The following is a 13376-nucleotide window of genomic DNA, read 5'->3' on the forward strand; positions in this document are numbered from 1 at the left end:
AAATAGATGTTTCAATCAATGTCAGAAAGAGAATTGAAATAAGATTTGCAGAATCGTAGGAGAAAAAAGTGATTTGATTGAACTTTTAAAAATGTGTAAAGTAAAGTGCATATGGCTCTAAGTGGCCATAGATAAGTAAGTTGGTTCTCTATGTTATGGTCAACCATTTAAGGCCCCGTCCCATTTTTTTTTGCTTTGTCGTGTTCTTTTTAGATATTATTTCAATCTGCGCGTGGAATATGTGACATACCCATGAATACGCTAAACTTTTTAATTGATTTCATAAGTTTTGTTCGGTTCGGGTCAACCCAAAGTTTTTATCTTATGAATCCGAAACCAAACCGAGTCAATTCGGGTTCAAGAAAAATAACCCAACCCAACCCAACTCTTAATATTCGAGTTTGATTGATTCAGATTGTCGGGTTGAATGTACACTCCTATTAAACATTTACCATATGGTAACTTTTTGTTTTATACCCAAAAAGTTAATTTTAGCTGTAATAGTTTAATTAGTTGAAAATGTTAAAATTTAGATGAGTCAAATGGTAATTTAACAAAATGGAGGGAAGATAATGGGCCACGTGTGGGCTTGGGGTATTTATTTGGGCCACTAATAGAAAGCCCATTTCGTTTACTAATCCAAAGCCCATCTACGAATAGTGTAGATGACCATATTTGATTAGGGATTTTGATTAGTAGGAAATGACTAAAATACCCTTTGTTGGGAAATAATGTTTGATTTCTTGATTTCTTCAAAAATATAAATAATTATTAACAAATTCTATGATTCTCAATAATCATCCAATTCTAATACGACATTGATTTGGATCGAGTCGAATAACGAACAGTAACTCAATAAAACATCTTTTTTCTTCTTTTTGGTAAAAAAATTATTAATGAGATTTATTAAATCAATTAATTAGTGACGGGTGTCCTAAGACAGACACGAAAAGTGGATTCATTATTGAACGAAAAGGTCGAATATTTAATATTAATGATTCATAAAAACATGTTCGGAGACAAAAAGAATGCCCATAAGTTGAGGTTTAGATGAACAAAAAAGTAGACAGAATCTCAAAAAACACACCAAAAACTGACCCTTTTGTTGTGTAATTAGTGCGCCCCAGTTGGGATTTGGAGCAAATTCTGGCCATAACTCAGCCTTTGCCTCCACCGCCGCACTCTCAATCAATCCGTTCAAGCATAGCTTAATTGGTTGAAACATATGTAACAATCTGAACTCACCGATAATAGATATTGTCTGTTTTGGCCTGTTGCGTATCGTCATCAATCTCACCGTTTTAAAATGCATTTAGTAGGGAGAGGTTTTCACACCCTTATAAGGAATGTTTCGTTCCCCTCTCCAACCGACGTGGGATCTCACAATCCATCCTCCTTGGGAACCAGCATCCTCACTGGCACACTGCCCCATGTCTCACTCTAATACCACTTGTAACAGCCCAAACTCACTGTTAGTAACTATTATCTACTTTGGCCTGTGAGCCTCACGATTTTAAAATGAATCTACTAAGGAGAGGCTTCCACACCGTTATAAAGAATGTTTCGTTCCTCTCTCCAATCTATATGGGATCTCATAATTGTTGTTGACACACCATTCGGTGTCTGACTCTAATATCATTCGTAACAGCCCAAACTCACCCTAGTAACTATTGTCTGCTTTGTCGGTTACGTATTGTCGCTTACCTCGCGATTTTAAAATGCGTCTACTAGAGGGAGGCTTCCACACCCTTATAAAAAATGTTTTGTTTCTCTCTCCAATCGATATGGGACCTCATAATTGTTGTTGATTCACCATCCTGTCTGACTCTAATATCATTCGTAACAGCCCAATTTTAATATCATTCGTAACAGCCCAAATTTACCCTAGCAACTATTGTCCGCTTTGCCCGTTACGTATTGTCGTCAGGCTCATGATTTTAAAACGCATCTACTAAAGAGATATTTCCACACCTTTATAAATAATGTTTCGTTCTCCTCTCCAACCGATGTGGGATCTCACAACATATAATAAGATATCAATAGCTCCACATAGCCATCAAATGAAGTATCGTTATCCTCTTTGAAATTAAAGCAATCGACCTTTGATCCTGCACTCGATTGTTTCTATAAAAAGAAACGCTAAATTTCTATAATAGATTGCGCAAAACTCGATGAATATAAGGCGCTGTCATTCTAGATGTCCATGATTCAATTATGTTGGAACTCTAAAACTAAAAATTTGTCAAAACCCTCCAACATTTTTAAATTTTGATTTTTTTTTTTTAAATTCACAAATTAAATTAGAAATAAAAGAAAATAAATTTAAAATATGCTTATAAGGCAAGGGCATTAAAAGAAACCCACTTCCCAATTATGGGTGAAAGCAAAAGGGCATATCCGTCATTTCACGATTACCCTGAGCATAAAAACTCGAACGAATTAGCCAAACACAATTCAAAATCTCTCTCAGGCATTTCATCAAACACCTTCCGACCACTCTTCTTTGTAGCAGAATCCGATCGATCGATGCTCAAATAATCGCCGATTTTTCGTTTTCTTTGATCATCATGGCCTTCTTCATCAACAACCATCCCGATCTCTCTGGCTCGACCTTCAATCCATCGTCTTTAATGGCGATTTCAAACCATGGTCTGCTCTGTATCGAGCCGCAGAAACAGAGGACCTGTCACCACTGTCGCACCACCAGAACCCCCCTCTGGAGAGCCGGTCCTGCCGGCCCAAGGGTAACCACTTAAACAATGGTGTGATTCATTCATCATTTAATTTCAATAATCTTTTGATTTTGATCGATTTCTGGGATTTTTTTTTCGACAGTCGCTGTGTAATGCGTGTGGGATTAGATACAGGAAGCTGAAGAACAGTAATGGCGGAGTGAATAAGAGTGGAAATGGGAAGAAAGTGGTGAGAGTGGTGGATTTGGGGAGAGAGATAATGCTGCATAGAGCGACGGCGGCGATGGCGGAAAATGGAGGTGCAGAGACGATCGGAGAAGAAGAACAGGCGGCGGCGATGCTTCTCATGGCTCTATCTTCCGGCTATGTATCATAAACGGAATTATTTAACAATTTTATAATCAATTTTCAATATAAATTAGAGATAAATGAATTTAATAATATATAAGTTTGAGAAAAATTATTATTTTTAAAATTTTAAGGACTAAATAATATTTATATCAAATTTCAGTGTATTTTAACATTTATTCTAATAAAAAATAACTTTTTATATCGAAAATAATTAATAACCTAAATCTCACTATTAAATTTTAAAAAGTTCTAAATATAAATCATTTTATTTTAAAAATAATAATTAATTTAATTTAATTTGTTTTAGAATAACCCAACAATAATATAAAAACATTATTAAAGATTATTGTTATAATATTTAATTTATAATAAATTTTATTCAAATAATTTATTTAATTTATAATGTTTGGCATTGTGCTTTAATTCCAATATTATTGTATCTTAGGAGAGTTGTAATCGAGAGAATAATAAGTTATAATCAAAGAAAATAATTAATGCAACTTTGAATTTGATGAAAAATTCAATCTTGTTCGGGATGAAAGTGGGTGGCATACAAGTCGGATGGAAAGTGGTGTTTTAGTCGTGGACGGGTGAGTAACATGTAAAAACCAGCCTTTGAGAGGGAAACACTAAGAAGGATCGTTGATACCTCGTATGCTAAGGAGCAAAAGAAAGAACCCACTTAAGGTGCTTGCATCTAATTTGCGCTAGTTAATGGCAAGACCTATACGGAAGATTTGCGAATTCTTTGTCAAATGGAAGAATCTCCCTATAGAGGGAATCAGCTGGGAACGCACAGAAGATCTGGACTCTGCCGCCACCCACATCGCCAAGTTTGAGAGTAGTCGGTTGGCAGAGACGTCAACCAATTAGGTGGGGGAGGATGTCACGGTCATGCTCGTCCAAGACGTGTTGCCCATAGCCGCATGCTCATGACAAGTCAAACCCTTTATGTCTTTCTATTTTAGTGTTTTACTTCCAAGACGTGTTGCCCATAGCCGCATGCTCATGACAAGTCAAACCCTTTATGTCTTTCTATTCTAGTGTTTTACTTCCAAGACGTGTTGCCCATTTTAGTGTTTTACTTCCAAGACGTGTTGCCCATAGCCGCATGCTCATGACAAGTCAAACCCTTTATGTCTTTCTATTCTAGTGTTTTACTTCCAAGACGTGTTGCCCATTTTAGTGTTTTACTTCCAAGACGTGTTGCCCATAGCCGCATGCTCATGACAAGTCAAACCCTTTATGTCTTTCTATTCTAGTGTTTTACTTCCAAGACGTGTTGCCCATAGCCGCATGCTCATGACAAGTCAAACCCTTTATGTCTTTCTATTCTAGTGTTTTACTTTTATATTTAGGAAGTATGACGTTTCAACTTCTGTATTTAAGAGTGACGTTTCAGAAAAATTATGTCTAGACCGGCCAGATATACGTGCGAGATATAAAATGATAATGTGAATTAATTAATTTTCATTTAAATAAAATAGTTAGTTAGATGGGCCGTGGCCCATATAAGATTCCAGGAACAAGATACTAGACTTCATCGTGGGCTGGACGGAAAGCCGAAAAAGGTATGCCTTTTGGATCGTGCTGCCACGCCTGCCTTTTATACCCGACGTCTTACAACCGATTCCGATTCCAGCCGATGTGGGTCTGGACACAAAGTTGATTCCCGCACGATTCGTTCTCACGTGCGAATAAGCTTCCAACACAAGTTAAGCTCAATTGGAGAAACCATTTCGATGGACTCGAAATCCTCTATTTTCTTGGATTGTCCGGTTTTTCTTTTTTTTATTTATTATTTTTTAAAAAAATTATCGTAAATTTTAAATATCAAACATTTACAAGACAACATATTACTAAAATTCACTCAAATTAATTACAAATATCAAATATTCTCTCGCTTTAAATTCCCATTTTCTCCGTCATTCCATTGTGGAGCTTCCAATTCACACAACAATGGTGAATCTCGTCTCAATTTACTTCACTTTCCTCCTCTTCACACTCTCTAAATTTTCCTTTCTCTCATCGGCGACCGCCGTGGCCAAGGATCAGGTCGGCTGTTCCATGTGCTCGAGTTGTGACAACCCCTGCCAACTCCCTCCGCCGCCACCGCCACCTCCCACTTCACAATGCCCTCCTCCTCCGCCTCCGCCCTCGTGCAGTACCTGCATCCACCCTTCTCCGTTGCCGCCGTCCTCTGTCCAGCCATACCTGCCGGCCGATGGAGGCCAATTCCCCGGCCTTGCTCCTCCGCCGCCGAATCCAATTTTACCATATTATCCTTACTATTATTACAGTCCCCCCACTGCTTCTGGCGAAAGCGTTTCAATTTCATGGAAAATTTTGCCTTTGGGTCTCTTAATCATTATCTGTCTCTGAAGAACACTGAATTCTCCATTGCTGACAGAGAAATGGGTCGTGCTGATTATGAATTTATGCCATAAATTATGATGTATTAATCATTCTTTATTTTCTTTCAATCCTGGGTTCGAATCACTGTAATAGATGTTTGTTCCATTTTTTTTTTTAATTTTATGAACTTATTAAATAATAAATACAAAATTAAAAATTCATAAACATTTTAGATATTTTGGACCAAATAGATAAATACGAGGCAACGTATGTCTATCAGTACAAGTTATTCATAATATCAGTTTATTATAAGCCCGAGGGATTGAAATTTATAAATTTCTTTTTTACGATGATTCGTAGAATGATATTATTAATTTATTTTCAATTAATGGCACCAAAACTTGAGAATTTTAGATGATTATGTGTCCCATAGTAGTTGGTAGCTTCGTTTAGGATAAGAGTATTCCAAAATTCCCACTTTATTGGAATATTGTATCTTTTAACTATATGCCTTTCACTTTCCCACTTTGGTCCATTTTTTAACTCTACATTGCTTACTTTATCCACACAAAAATAAATAAATAATAATAATAATAATTTAAGAACGAAAATATAATTATGTGACATTTTCGGTGAAATTAGGGAAAGGAAATTCAATCATAATAAGAATCAAAGAACGAAAGATGAACGAGAGTTTACAGTGAAGGAAGGTTCAACGATCTTACGGAAAGAAAAGACTAAAAAAAAAAAGTATGATAAAGTGTAATTTCTTGAATAATCTATGAATTTGTTTGACATTCGTTATCATTTCAACCCATAACTGTGATTTGACTCTATTCCCTAATTTGATTCAACGAGGGTTTCTCTATCTATTTGATTGAACGAGGTAAAAAAATTCTTCTCTTCCCTCTCCCTATTAGTTACTCAAGAAGGCTATTGCCATTTTCTAGGAGTGCGTTAGTCTTTCGATTAAGGGACAAGTCAGTGTACTTCATTAACTTAGGGAAGGTTGAATCATAGTCAGTCCATTCATTCATTCCCGTCCTTCGAAACAAAGGAATAGCACATTTGTGATCTAGTTCCTACCTTAACGCACACCAAGTGTAGTAGACAATGTAGCAGTAGTTCCCATCCACCCTTTTCTTTTACCAACAGTAAAGTTTCACAAGCTGCAAGGAATTTCAATTCTCGATCCCGATAAGGAAAATGAATAATTTATAACAAAGCTTTCGTGCTGTTGATTCCTAGGTATAGTGTTTCTTCCCCTCCACTACCTGTTTTTATATCGGTGGAGTAGGGTCGACTTAATCTATAAGTTACACGTTTCGCTCGATATTAGAATCAACAATTAAAACATCGGAATTTTTTTATTTGAAAGTTGGACCTCGAACGATCGAATAATTGTTTGAAGAACAATGGCATAAAATCAAGGAGGAGATCTGACATCTGGCAGTCTTTATTGAACCAGCAAAGGGTAGAGATTTGAACATGGTACGTGCTTCCATTAATGAACATCACCACCCTCTTTCTCTCTTTAAATTACTCCAATTTCTCACAAAATTGTGGATTTAATTTCAATGGAAGGCGTTTTGGTGGGCCGTGGGCGGCGGAAGACGGTGCAGCTTGGGGCACCCGGGGGGAAGCGGCGGAATGTGTGGCAATTCAAGGTCTCGCCGAAGCTCAGGCGACTCCGGCGGCTGCCGTCGCTGAAGAAGCTGCTTGTATGGTTGAGGGATTCTTATATGAATGCGATGCTGGCGTTTGCGAGCTCTAGGGTCGTTGGTTGCGGCGGCGGTAGTGGCGATGGGGTCTGGGTTGGCGCTGGCGGAAGGGCCACGTTGAAGGAGTATGATGAGGAAATGATCACGGAGATCTACAAGTCGTTGGTGGTGGCTCAGGCGCGGTTGCCTCCGCCGGAATCTGTCCGGCCGAGTTGGGTCGGCGGCCGGTTGCCGGCTGTGGCGGAATAATCCGGTGGAGGTAGGGGAAGGATATTCTATCTGATTTTTTTATTTTTCTTCAGTTTTTCTGTTTCTTTTGTAATAAATTAATTAAGATATTAATATTAAAAATTAAAAAAAAAAAGAAAAAGAAAAAGAAAAAGGGGTTTGAAATATACTTGAATTAAAAAAAAAAAAAAAATAGTTAAGTGGATAATAAGTTAGTTAGTTAGTTAGTTAATTTGGTTAATTTTAATAATAATCACGTGATGGAACTTCTATTCTTATTTTGTTTAATTACATTAATTCAATTTTAACTACAAACTTCGTTTATTAAAATCGCTGTAATTTTGGTTTGTAATTAGGGGTATTTTAGGTATTTTAAGGATATTCATACAATTAAAAAGATTTTTTTTTCTTTTTCAAAATATTTATTTATACAATAATTGAAGATTAAATTATGTACTTAATTGTTGTTATTTTTATGATTGTATTGATTTTCATTTAATCCTAACCTCCATTTATTAATTACAACTGTGCCATTAATGTTTTTAAAAATTAATATCCTTTAATTCTGGGAATTACTAAAATTAAATAAATAGTTTTTTTTGTCAAGTACTGAATTATTATTTTATAAGTTTTTTTTTATAAATATTTTCATTTATTTTGGAAAATGTCTATTTTACCCTCACTCTCACCTGGTACTAATTATTGATTTATTATGACATTTTATAATGTTTTCTTTAAACAATTATATTTAAAATTATTGGTTTAATTGTTATTACGGTGGAAAATAAAATTTAAAAAATCACCTGTAAATAAATAATATTATTGAAAATGAGAATTGAAATAAATAGCACAAGTAGACGAGTAAGTTTTCGCCATCTTCATCCCGCTCAGTGGACATATCTAGTAATGGATAAAGAATTAACAATGAAAATACTATCGACAAGATCTAATGACGTAATTAATTTAAAAACGAACCAAAATTTTTCTTTAAACGTCAAATTAGAATTTGATCCAACCTTTTAGAATATCAGATGTTATGCAAACCGGATAAATAAATAAAAAATTTAATATTTTAAAAATAATTAAAATAATAGAACTAAATTTTAATTAAATTTGGTGGATATTAATAAATTTAAGCATTGATTATTAAATAAATAAAATATATAAATCAGTCAAAGTTTGTAACTTCGAAACACATGTTCTTTTTAACTTTATGTTAAATTCAACCACTAATTTATTATCTTTAAATAAAATTAAAATAATCATATAAATAAAGTATTCTAATTATTAAATAACTCGAAAGAGAGGTTATTATCAACGCAACTCGAATATATATGCCAAATAAAGATCGTGGTATACAATTATGTCTTATTTTAACTTAGATGTAAGGTATGCATTCCCTTAATAAAAAAATGGGGACCATGCCCGTTATTATTAAATTCTAGAGCATTAACAATATTAATTAATTCGAAAGTTAGAGTTGATATAGTCTAAATAGTTCTCTTTCGAAAAATATATATTTAAACTTTTTAATCATGATTTTAATTATAATTGTGAGAACCCACGTCGACGGGAGATAGGAATGAAACATTCTTTTTATCGGTTTGGAAACCTCTCCCTAGTAGACGCGTTAAGACCGACGACAATATAAGGGTGTTGAAATCGTGAGGACAATACCAGGATGTGAAAACCTCTCCCCATTTTAAAATCGTGAGAACGGACGATGATACTAAGATGTGGAAACCTTTTCTTAAGATACGCGTTTTAAAACCGTGAGACCGATNAAAAAAAAAAAAAAAAAAAAACACAAAAAGCGCATGATGATGGTGGACGCCAGGCTGGCCTAGAAGGCCCTGTACTGCACGATCTGCCTCCACGTGGGACCCTTGACTATCCAGCTCTCCTAATAATCACACGCAGATGCTGAGCTGTCATCTCCAGTCCTATCGTACAATTGCCCACAGGCTACTCGATATTTGACCGTCTCCTCCACGTGCTCTCTTCTGATTCGATATGCGCCTTTTCCTTTTATTTTCGCTCCAATATTTCCTTTTTAATTTATAAAAAGTAAATAATTTCTTTGAGATTTGTTCGAAAACATAAATAGATGGAAAATACATATATTTCTTAAATAATTAACAATTGCGTTATTATGCGGATGGTACAGGTGGCTTTAGATTCTGCGGGGTTCATTCACGAGGACAAAATTGTCATTTCGTATTAAAAAAAATCTGTACATGTTTTAAAGATCAATGTCCTGTCGGTCGATTTTGGGGTTTTTGTTTTAAAGAAAATTAATTTGGGGAGAAGTAAATCAATAAAAACAAGGCTTTAAATAATATTTTATTTATTTTTTCTTTTGACTTATAACTCCAACTATTAATTATAAGTTATTCTTAGACCACCATCATGTGTTATTATTTAAATTATAATTTAACTGATTAATATGTATATTAAGTATTTTTTAACTTTTTTATTTTATTTTATCAAATATGGTTGAACAAAAAAATTGATATATAATAATTTATCAATATTAATATTAATAATTAATTGAACTTGTAATTTAATTCAATATTGTTTGTCGGTAGGATGATAGATTAAAATAATATATATTTGTGGTTTAGAGATAAAATAATATTTAATAAATAGGTGCAAAGATACAAAGCAAAAAATAAAAATTAAAACGCCGTTGCCGGGGATCGAACCCGGGTCACCCGCGTGACAGGCGGGAATACTCACCACTATACTACAACGACTTGTTGATTACCGTTTGAAATTTATTATATGCAAACAGGACGACGTTAAATTGAAAATAAACGCCGTTGCCGGGGATCGAACCCGGGTCACCCGCGTGACAGGCGGGAATACTCACCACTATACTACAACGACTTGCTGATTTAAATATGTTTATTTGTTAAATTTTAGTTAATTTCTTTCAATAATTTTTTAAATATTATTAATTTTCTAAAAAATAGATTATATTTTTCTTACATAAAAGTCACAGTTATTATTATTTAACTTAATTTAAATTTTACTAAAAATATAAATTGACTTCAAATTTGAACACACATGGTTTAAAAGTTGTGGGTATACTTTTTTATATTGAAAATGTAATAATACTGACAATAAAATGATAGCATGAAATAATAAAAAAAGAATTTAATTTTATTGAGAATAAAATATGATGAGAACCACAAAATAAAAATCTCATTAAATGAAAACCTGACTACAAATTCAGTACACCAGTAACTCATCTAATGAATGTACTAATTTCCCATAATGGTCCTTATATTTAATCTTTGACCAAATAATAAATACATCCGGTAAATTTATTATTTTTGTATTAATTATTAGTTAAGTTATATTAAGATTAATAATATTTATTAATTTTATAAATAGTGTAACACTTAATCTTAGGTTTGATATTATAATTAATTTTTAGTTAAAGAGATGCGAAAAGAAAAAAAATAAAAAGGCTAAGGAGTGCAGAATACGTACACGAGTACATCTGGCCAAGTGGGTCCCACCTCTCATCCTTGAACTGACAGCGACAGCTGTCTTTTTTCTGTCCCACGTAAATTTTTATTTTAAATGACAATAATCTAATTTTAATTTATTTTAATTTATTTTATTGTTTTACCTCTCTATAATTATTTAATTAAACAAATTATTATTATTTTTTAAATTATTGATTTGTATTTTCTGGTTGTGCTTTTCTATGGTGGAAATCCAAAAGCTGAAAATAAAAAAGAAATTAAAAAAAAAAAAGAAAAAAAAAAAAGTCCTCTCTTTCTATCTTTCTCTCTCCTCCGCTTTCTGTTGTACAGCTGCGAGTTGTCTGTGGCTCTGGTTTTGTGTTTCGCCTTCTCCTCTTCCCGGGAATCGATACCAATCTGAAAAATCGAGGAGGAGGAGGACGAAGAACAGAGCATTTTACGGCACCGAGAGGGAGGGGATTTTTCTACATTCTGTTCACCGGCGAACTTCCACCGGTGAGTTTTCTTCTTTGCCTTTGTTGTTTTGTTTACTTCCATGTCCACTGAATGTTGCTGCGGCTATTTCTTCTCTGAGGCCGGTTTGTATCCACGGCATCCTCCTCTCTACTTTGGTTCACTCATGCACTGGCTTAAAATTCGATTCCATTTCTCTGTTTGATGTTCAAGAAGATCGATTCGTCGATTCTGTTTTCGTTTCCAACTCTGGCTGATTCTAGAAGAGAAACCCTAGGTTTTGTCCGTTTTTCGATTTCGCCTAATCTGGATAATAATCCGTTTGATTTTAAGTCGAGGAGGAAGGGGAAAAGAGCGATTCGAGGAGTGAAGATGTTGTGGATTATGAGATTCTCCGGATTCTTCTCTGCCGCTATGTTGATGGTTATTCTCTCTCCATCTCTTCAATCATTTCCTCCGGCGGAAGCCATTCGATCCTCTCATCTTGACTTTCATCTCCGGCAGTCGGTTCCACTTTCGCTCTCCGATTCGCACACTCGGTTTCTGTTCCGTAGGTCGCCGTCGTATCGTAATGCGGAGCAATGCAGTTCGAGCGACTCGAAGTTTTCTGGTAGATTTGGTGTTTGCGATCCGAGTTTGGTTCATGTTGCGATTACGCTTGATGTTGAGTATCTCCGCGGCTCAATCGCCGCTGTGAATTCGATTCTGCAGCATTCGCTCTGTCCGGAGAGCGTGTTCTTCCATTTCCTTGTTTCTGAGACTAATCTGGAAGCTGTTGTTAGATCCGCTTTCCCTCAGTTGAAATTTAAGGTCTATTATTTCAATCCAGCGATTGTTCAGAATCTGATTTCGACGTCGGTGAGGCAAGCGCTTGAGCAGCCGCTTAATTACGCGAGAAACTACTTGGCAGAGCTTTTGGAGCCCTGTGTTCGGAGAGTGATTTATTTGGACTCCGATCTCGTCGTTGTTGACGATATCTCGAAGCTTTGGAGAACTAATTTAGGTTCCAGAACCATCGGAGCTCCGGAATACTGTCACGCAAACTTCTCAAAGTACTTCACCTCTCGGTTTTGGTTGGATAAGCGGTTTTCCGGCACGTTTCTTGGCCGAAAACCTTGTTACTTCAACACCGGCGTGATGGTTATAGATCTGGTTAAGTGGCGGCGGGCTAGCTACACGAAGAGGATAGAACGATGGATGGAGATTCAGAAAAACGATCGGATCTACGAACTCGGATCTCTCCCACCGTTTCTTTTGGTCTTCGCCGGTGATGTAGCGCCTATTGAACACCGGTGGAACCAGCACGGCCTCGGCGGCGACAATGTGAAAGGAAGTTGCAGGAATCTCCACGCCGGTCCAGTAAGCCTTCTTCACTGGTCTGGTAGTGGAAAGCCATGGATGAGACTGGACTCAAAGAATCCCTGCCCTCTTGATTCACTTTGGGCTCCATATGACTTGTACGGCCACTCCCACTGAACCACCACCGACCACCTACAGCCGTCGTCGGTAAGTGCTCAAAACACTAAAAATCCCTCCCTGATCATTCCCCTTCTTCAACCTCTTCCCCAAGGAGGACTGTTTTGTCTCCTAATTTAGTCCTCCAAAATTCCCCCATTCTTTTCCTTCTCCATTAATTCATATTTTCTTCTCCCTTTTTCTTTACAGATTTTCATTAAATTCTCTCTTCCTTTTTTGCTCCATCATCGTCTTCCTTCATACCATTTGTATTCTACTCTACCCCATGATTATTATTCCTTNAAAAAAAAAAAAAAAAAAAAAAAAAAAAAAAAAAAAAATTGTTGTATAGACTCCCATGGGTTTGTCTTTTCTTTCTATCTATAGATGGTATGTTTCTTCATGTTTGATATCTGTATTGATTTTGGATTTAATGCCATTTTAGCTTCTTTCTTTCATTTTGCGTAGATTCTGCTACCCCCCATGCTTTTTGGATATTAGTTCTTATTCTGATCAACCCACCCCTGATTGCCCATTTGAGGAACTAACTTTTCCTCCTCTGGGATTTTGATCAAAACTTTAATCTCTGATTCTGATAGAAAAGATGATCAGATCGATCAAAG

The 13376-nt window shown here is 35.6% G+C and overlaps 4 protein-coding genes and 2 non-coding genes across 7 annotated transcripts; 4 read left to right on the forward strand and 2 right to left on the reverse strand.

Moving 5' to 3' along the window:
• Positions 1 to 2471: 2471 nt before the first annotated feature.
• LOC111779258 (GATA transcription factor 15-like) lies at positions 2472 to 3092 on the forward strand. Its single transcript, XM_023659373.1, has 2 exons — positions 2472 to 2744; positions 2836 to 3092. The coding sequence occupies exons 1-2, from the start codon at positions 2568 to 2570 to the stop codon at positions 3067 to 3069; spliced, it is 411 nt and encodes a 136-aa protein (XP_023515141.1). The 5' UTR covers positions 2472 to 2567; the 3' UTR covers positions 3070 to 3092.
• Positions 3093 to 5003: 1911 nt separating this feature from the next.
• LOC111778804 (leucine-rich repeat extensin-like protein 6) lies at positions 5004 to 5426 on the forward strand. The gene has a single exon (XM_023658778.1). The coding sequence runs from the start codon at positions 5004 to 5006 to the stop codon at positions 5424 to 5426; it is 423 nt and encodes a 140-aa protein (XP_023514546.1).
• Positions 5427 to 6976: 1550 nt separating this feature from the next.
• Positions 6977 to 7369, forward strand: LOC111778805. The gene has a single exon (XM_023658780.1). The coding sequence runs from the start codon at positions 6977 to 6979 to the stop codon at positions 7367 to 7369; it is 393 nt and encodes a 130-aa protein (XP_023514548.1).
• A 2663-nt stretch (positions 7370 to 10032) lies between these two features.
• On the reverse strand, positions 10033 to 10104 carry TRNAD-GUC. The gene has a single exon. It is a non-coding gene; the product is annotated as a tRNA-Asp (tRNA).
• Positions 10105 to 10165: 61 nt separating this feature from the next.
• TRNAD-GUC lies at positions 10166 to 10237 on the reverse strand. The gene has a single exon. It is a non-coding gene; the product is annotated as a tRNA-Asp (tRNA).
• An 808-nt stretch (positions 10238 to 11045) lies between these two features.
• On the forward strand, positions 11046 to 12960 carry LOC111778860 (probable galacturonosyltransferase-like 7). Of its 2 annotated transcripts, XM_023658851.1 has the most exons (2): positions 11046 to 11340; positions 11632 to 12960. In XM_023658851.1, exon 2 carries the CDS (start codon positions 11671 to 11673, stop codon positions 12772 to 12774), a length of 1104 nt encoding a protein of 367 aa, XP_023514619.1. In that variant the 5' UTR covers positions 11046 to 11340; positions 11632 to 11670; the 3' UTR covers positions 12775 to 12960. The 2 variants fall into 2 exon arrangements, with proteins under 2 accessions (XP_023514619.1, XP_023514618.1); XM_023658850.1 differs by having other exon boundaries at positions 11046 to 12960.
• Positions 12961 to 13376: the final 416 nt, after the last annotated feature.

This window comes from Cucurbita pepo, chromosome LG17 (assembly GCF_002806865.2).
Source record: "Cucurbita pepo subsp. pepo cultivar mu-cu-16 chromosome LG17, ASM280686v2, whole genome shotgun sequence".
Classification (NCBI taxonomy): domain Eukaryota; kingdom Viridiplantae; phylum Streptophyta; class Magnoliopsida; order Cucurbitales; family Cucurbitaceae; genus Cucurbita; species Cucurbita pepo.

Coding starts and splice junctions, on each gene's coding strand:
- LOC111778860 (XM_023658850.1), top strand. CDS start 11,503: ATGTTCAAGAAGATCGATTCGTCGATTCTGTTTTCGTTTCCAACTCTG.
- LOC111778805 (XM_023658780.1), top strand. CDS start 6,977: ATGGAAGGCGTTTTGGTGGGCCGTGGGCGGCGGAAGACGGTGCAGCTT.
- LOC111779258 (XM_023659373.1), top strand. CDS start 2,568: ATGGCCTTCTTCATCAACAACCATCCCGATCTCTCTGGCTCGACCTTC. Junction 2,745..2,835: donor CCGGTCCTGCCGGCCCAAGG/GTAACCACTTAA, acceptor TTTTTTCGACAG/TCGCTGTGTAATGCGTGTGG.
- LOC111778804 (XM_023658778.1), top strand. CDS start 5,004: ATGGTGAATCTCGTCTCAATTTACTTCACTTTCCTCCTCTTCACACTC.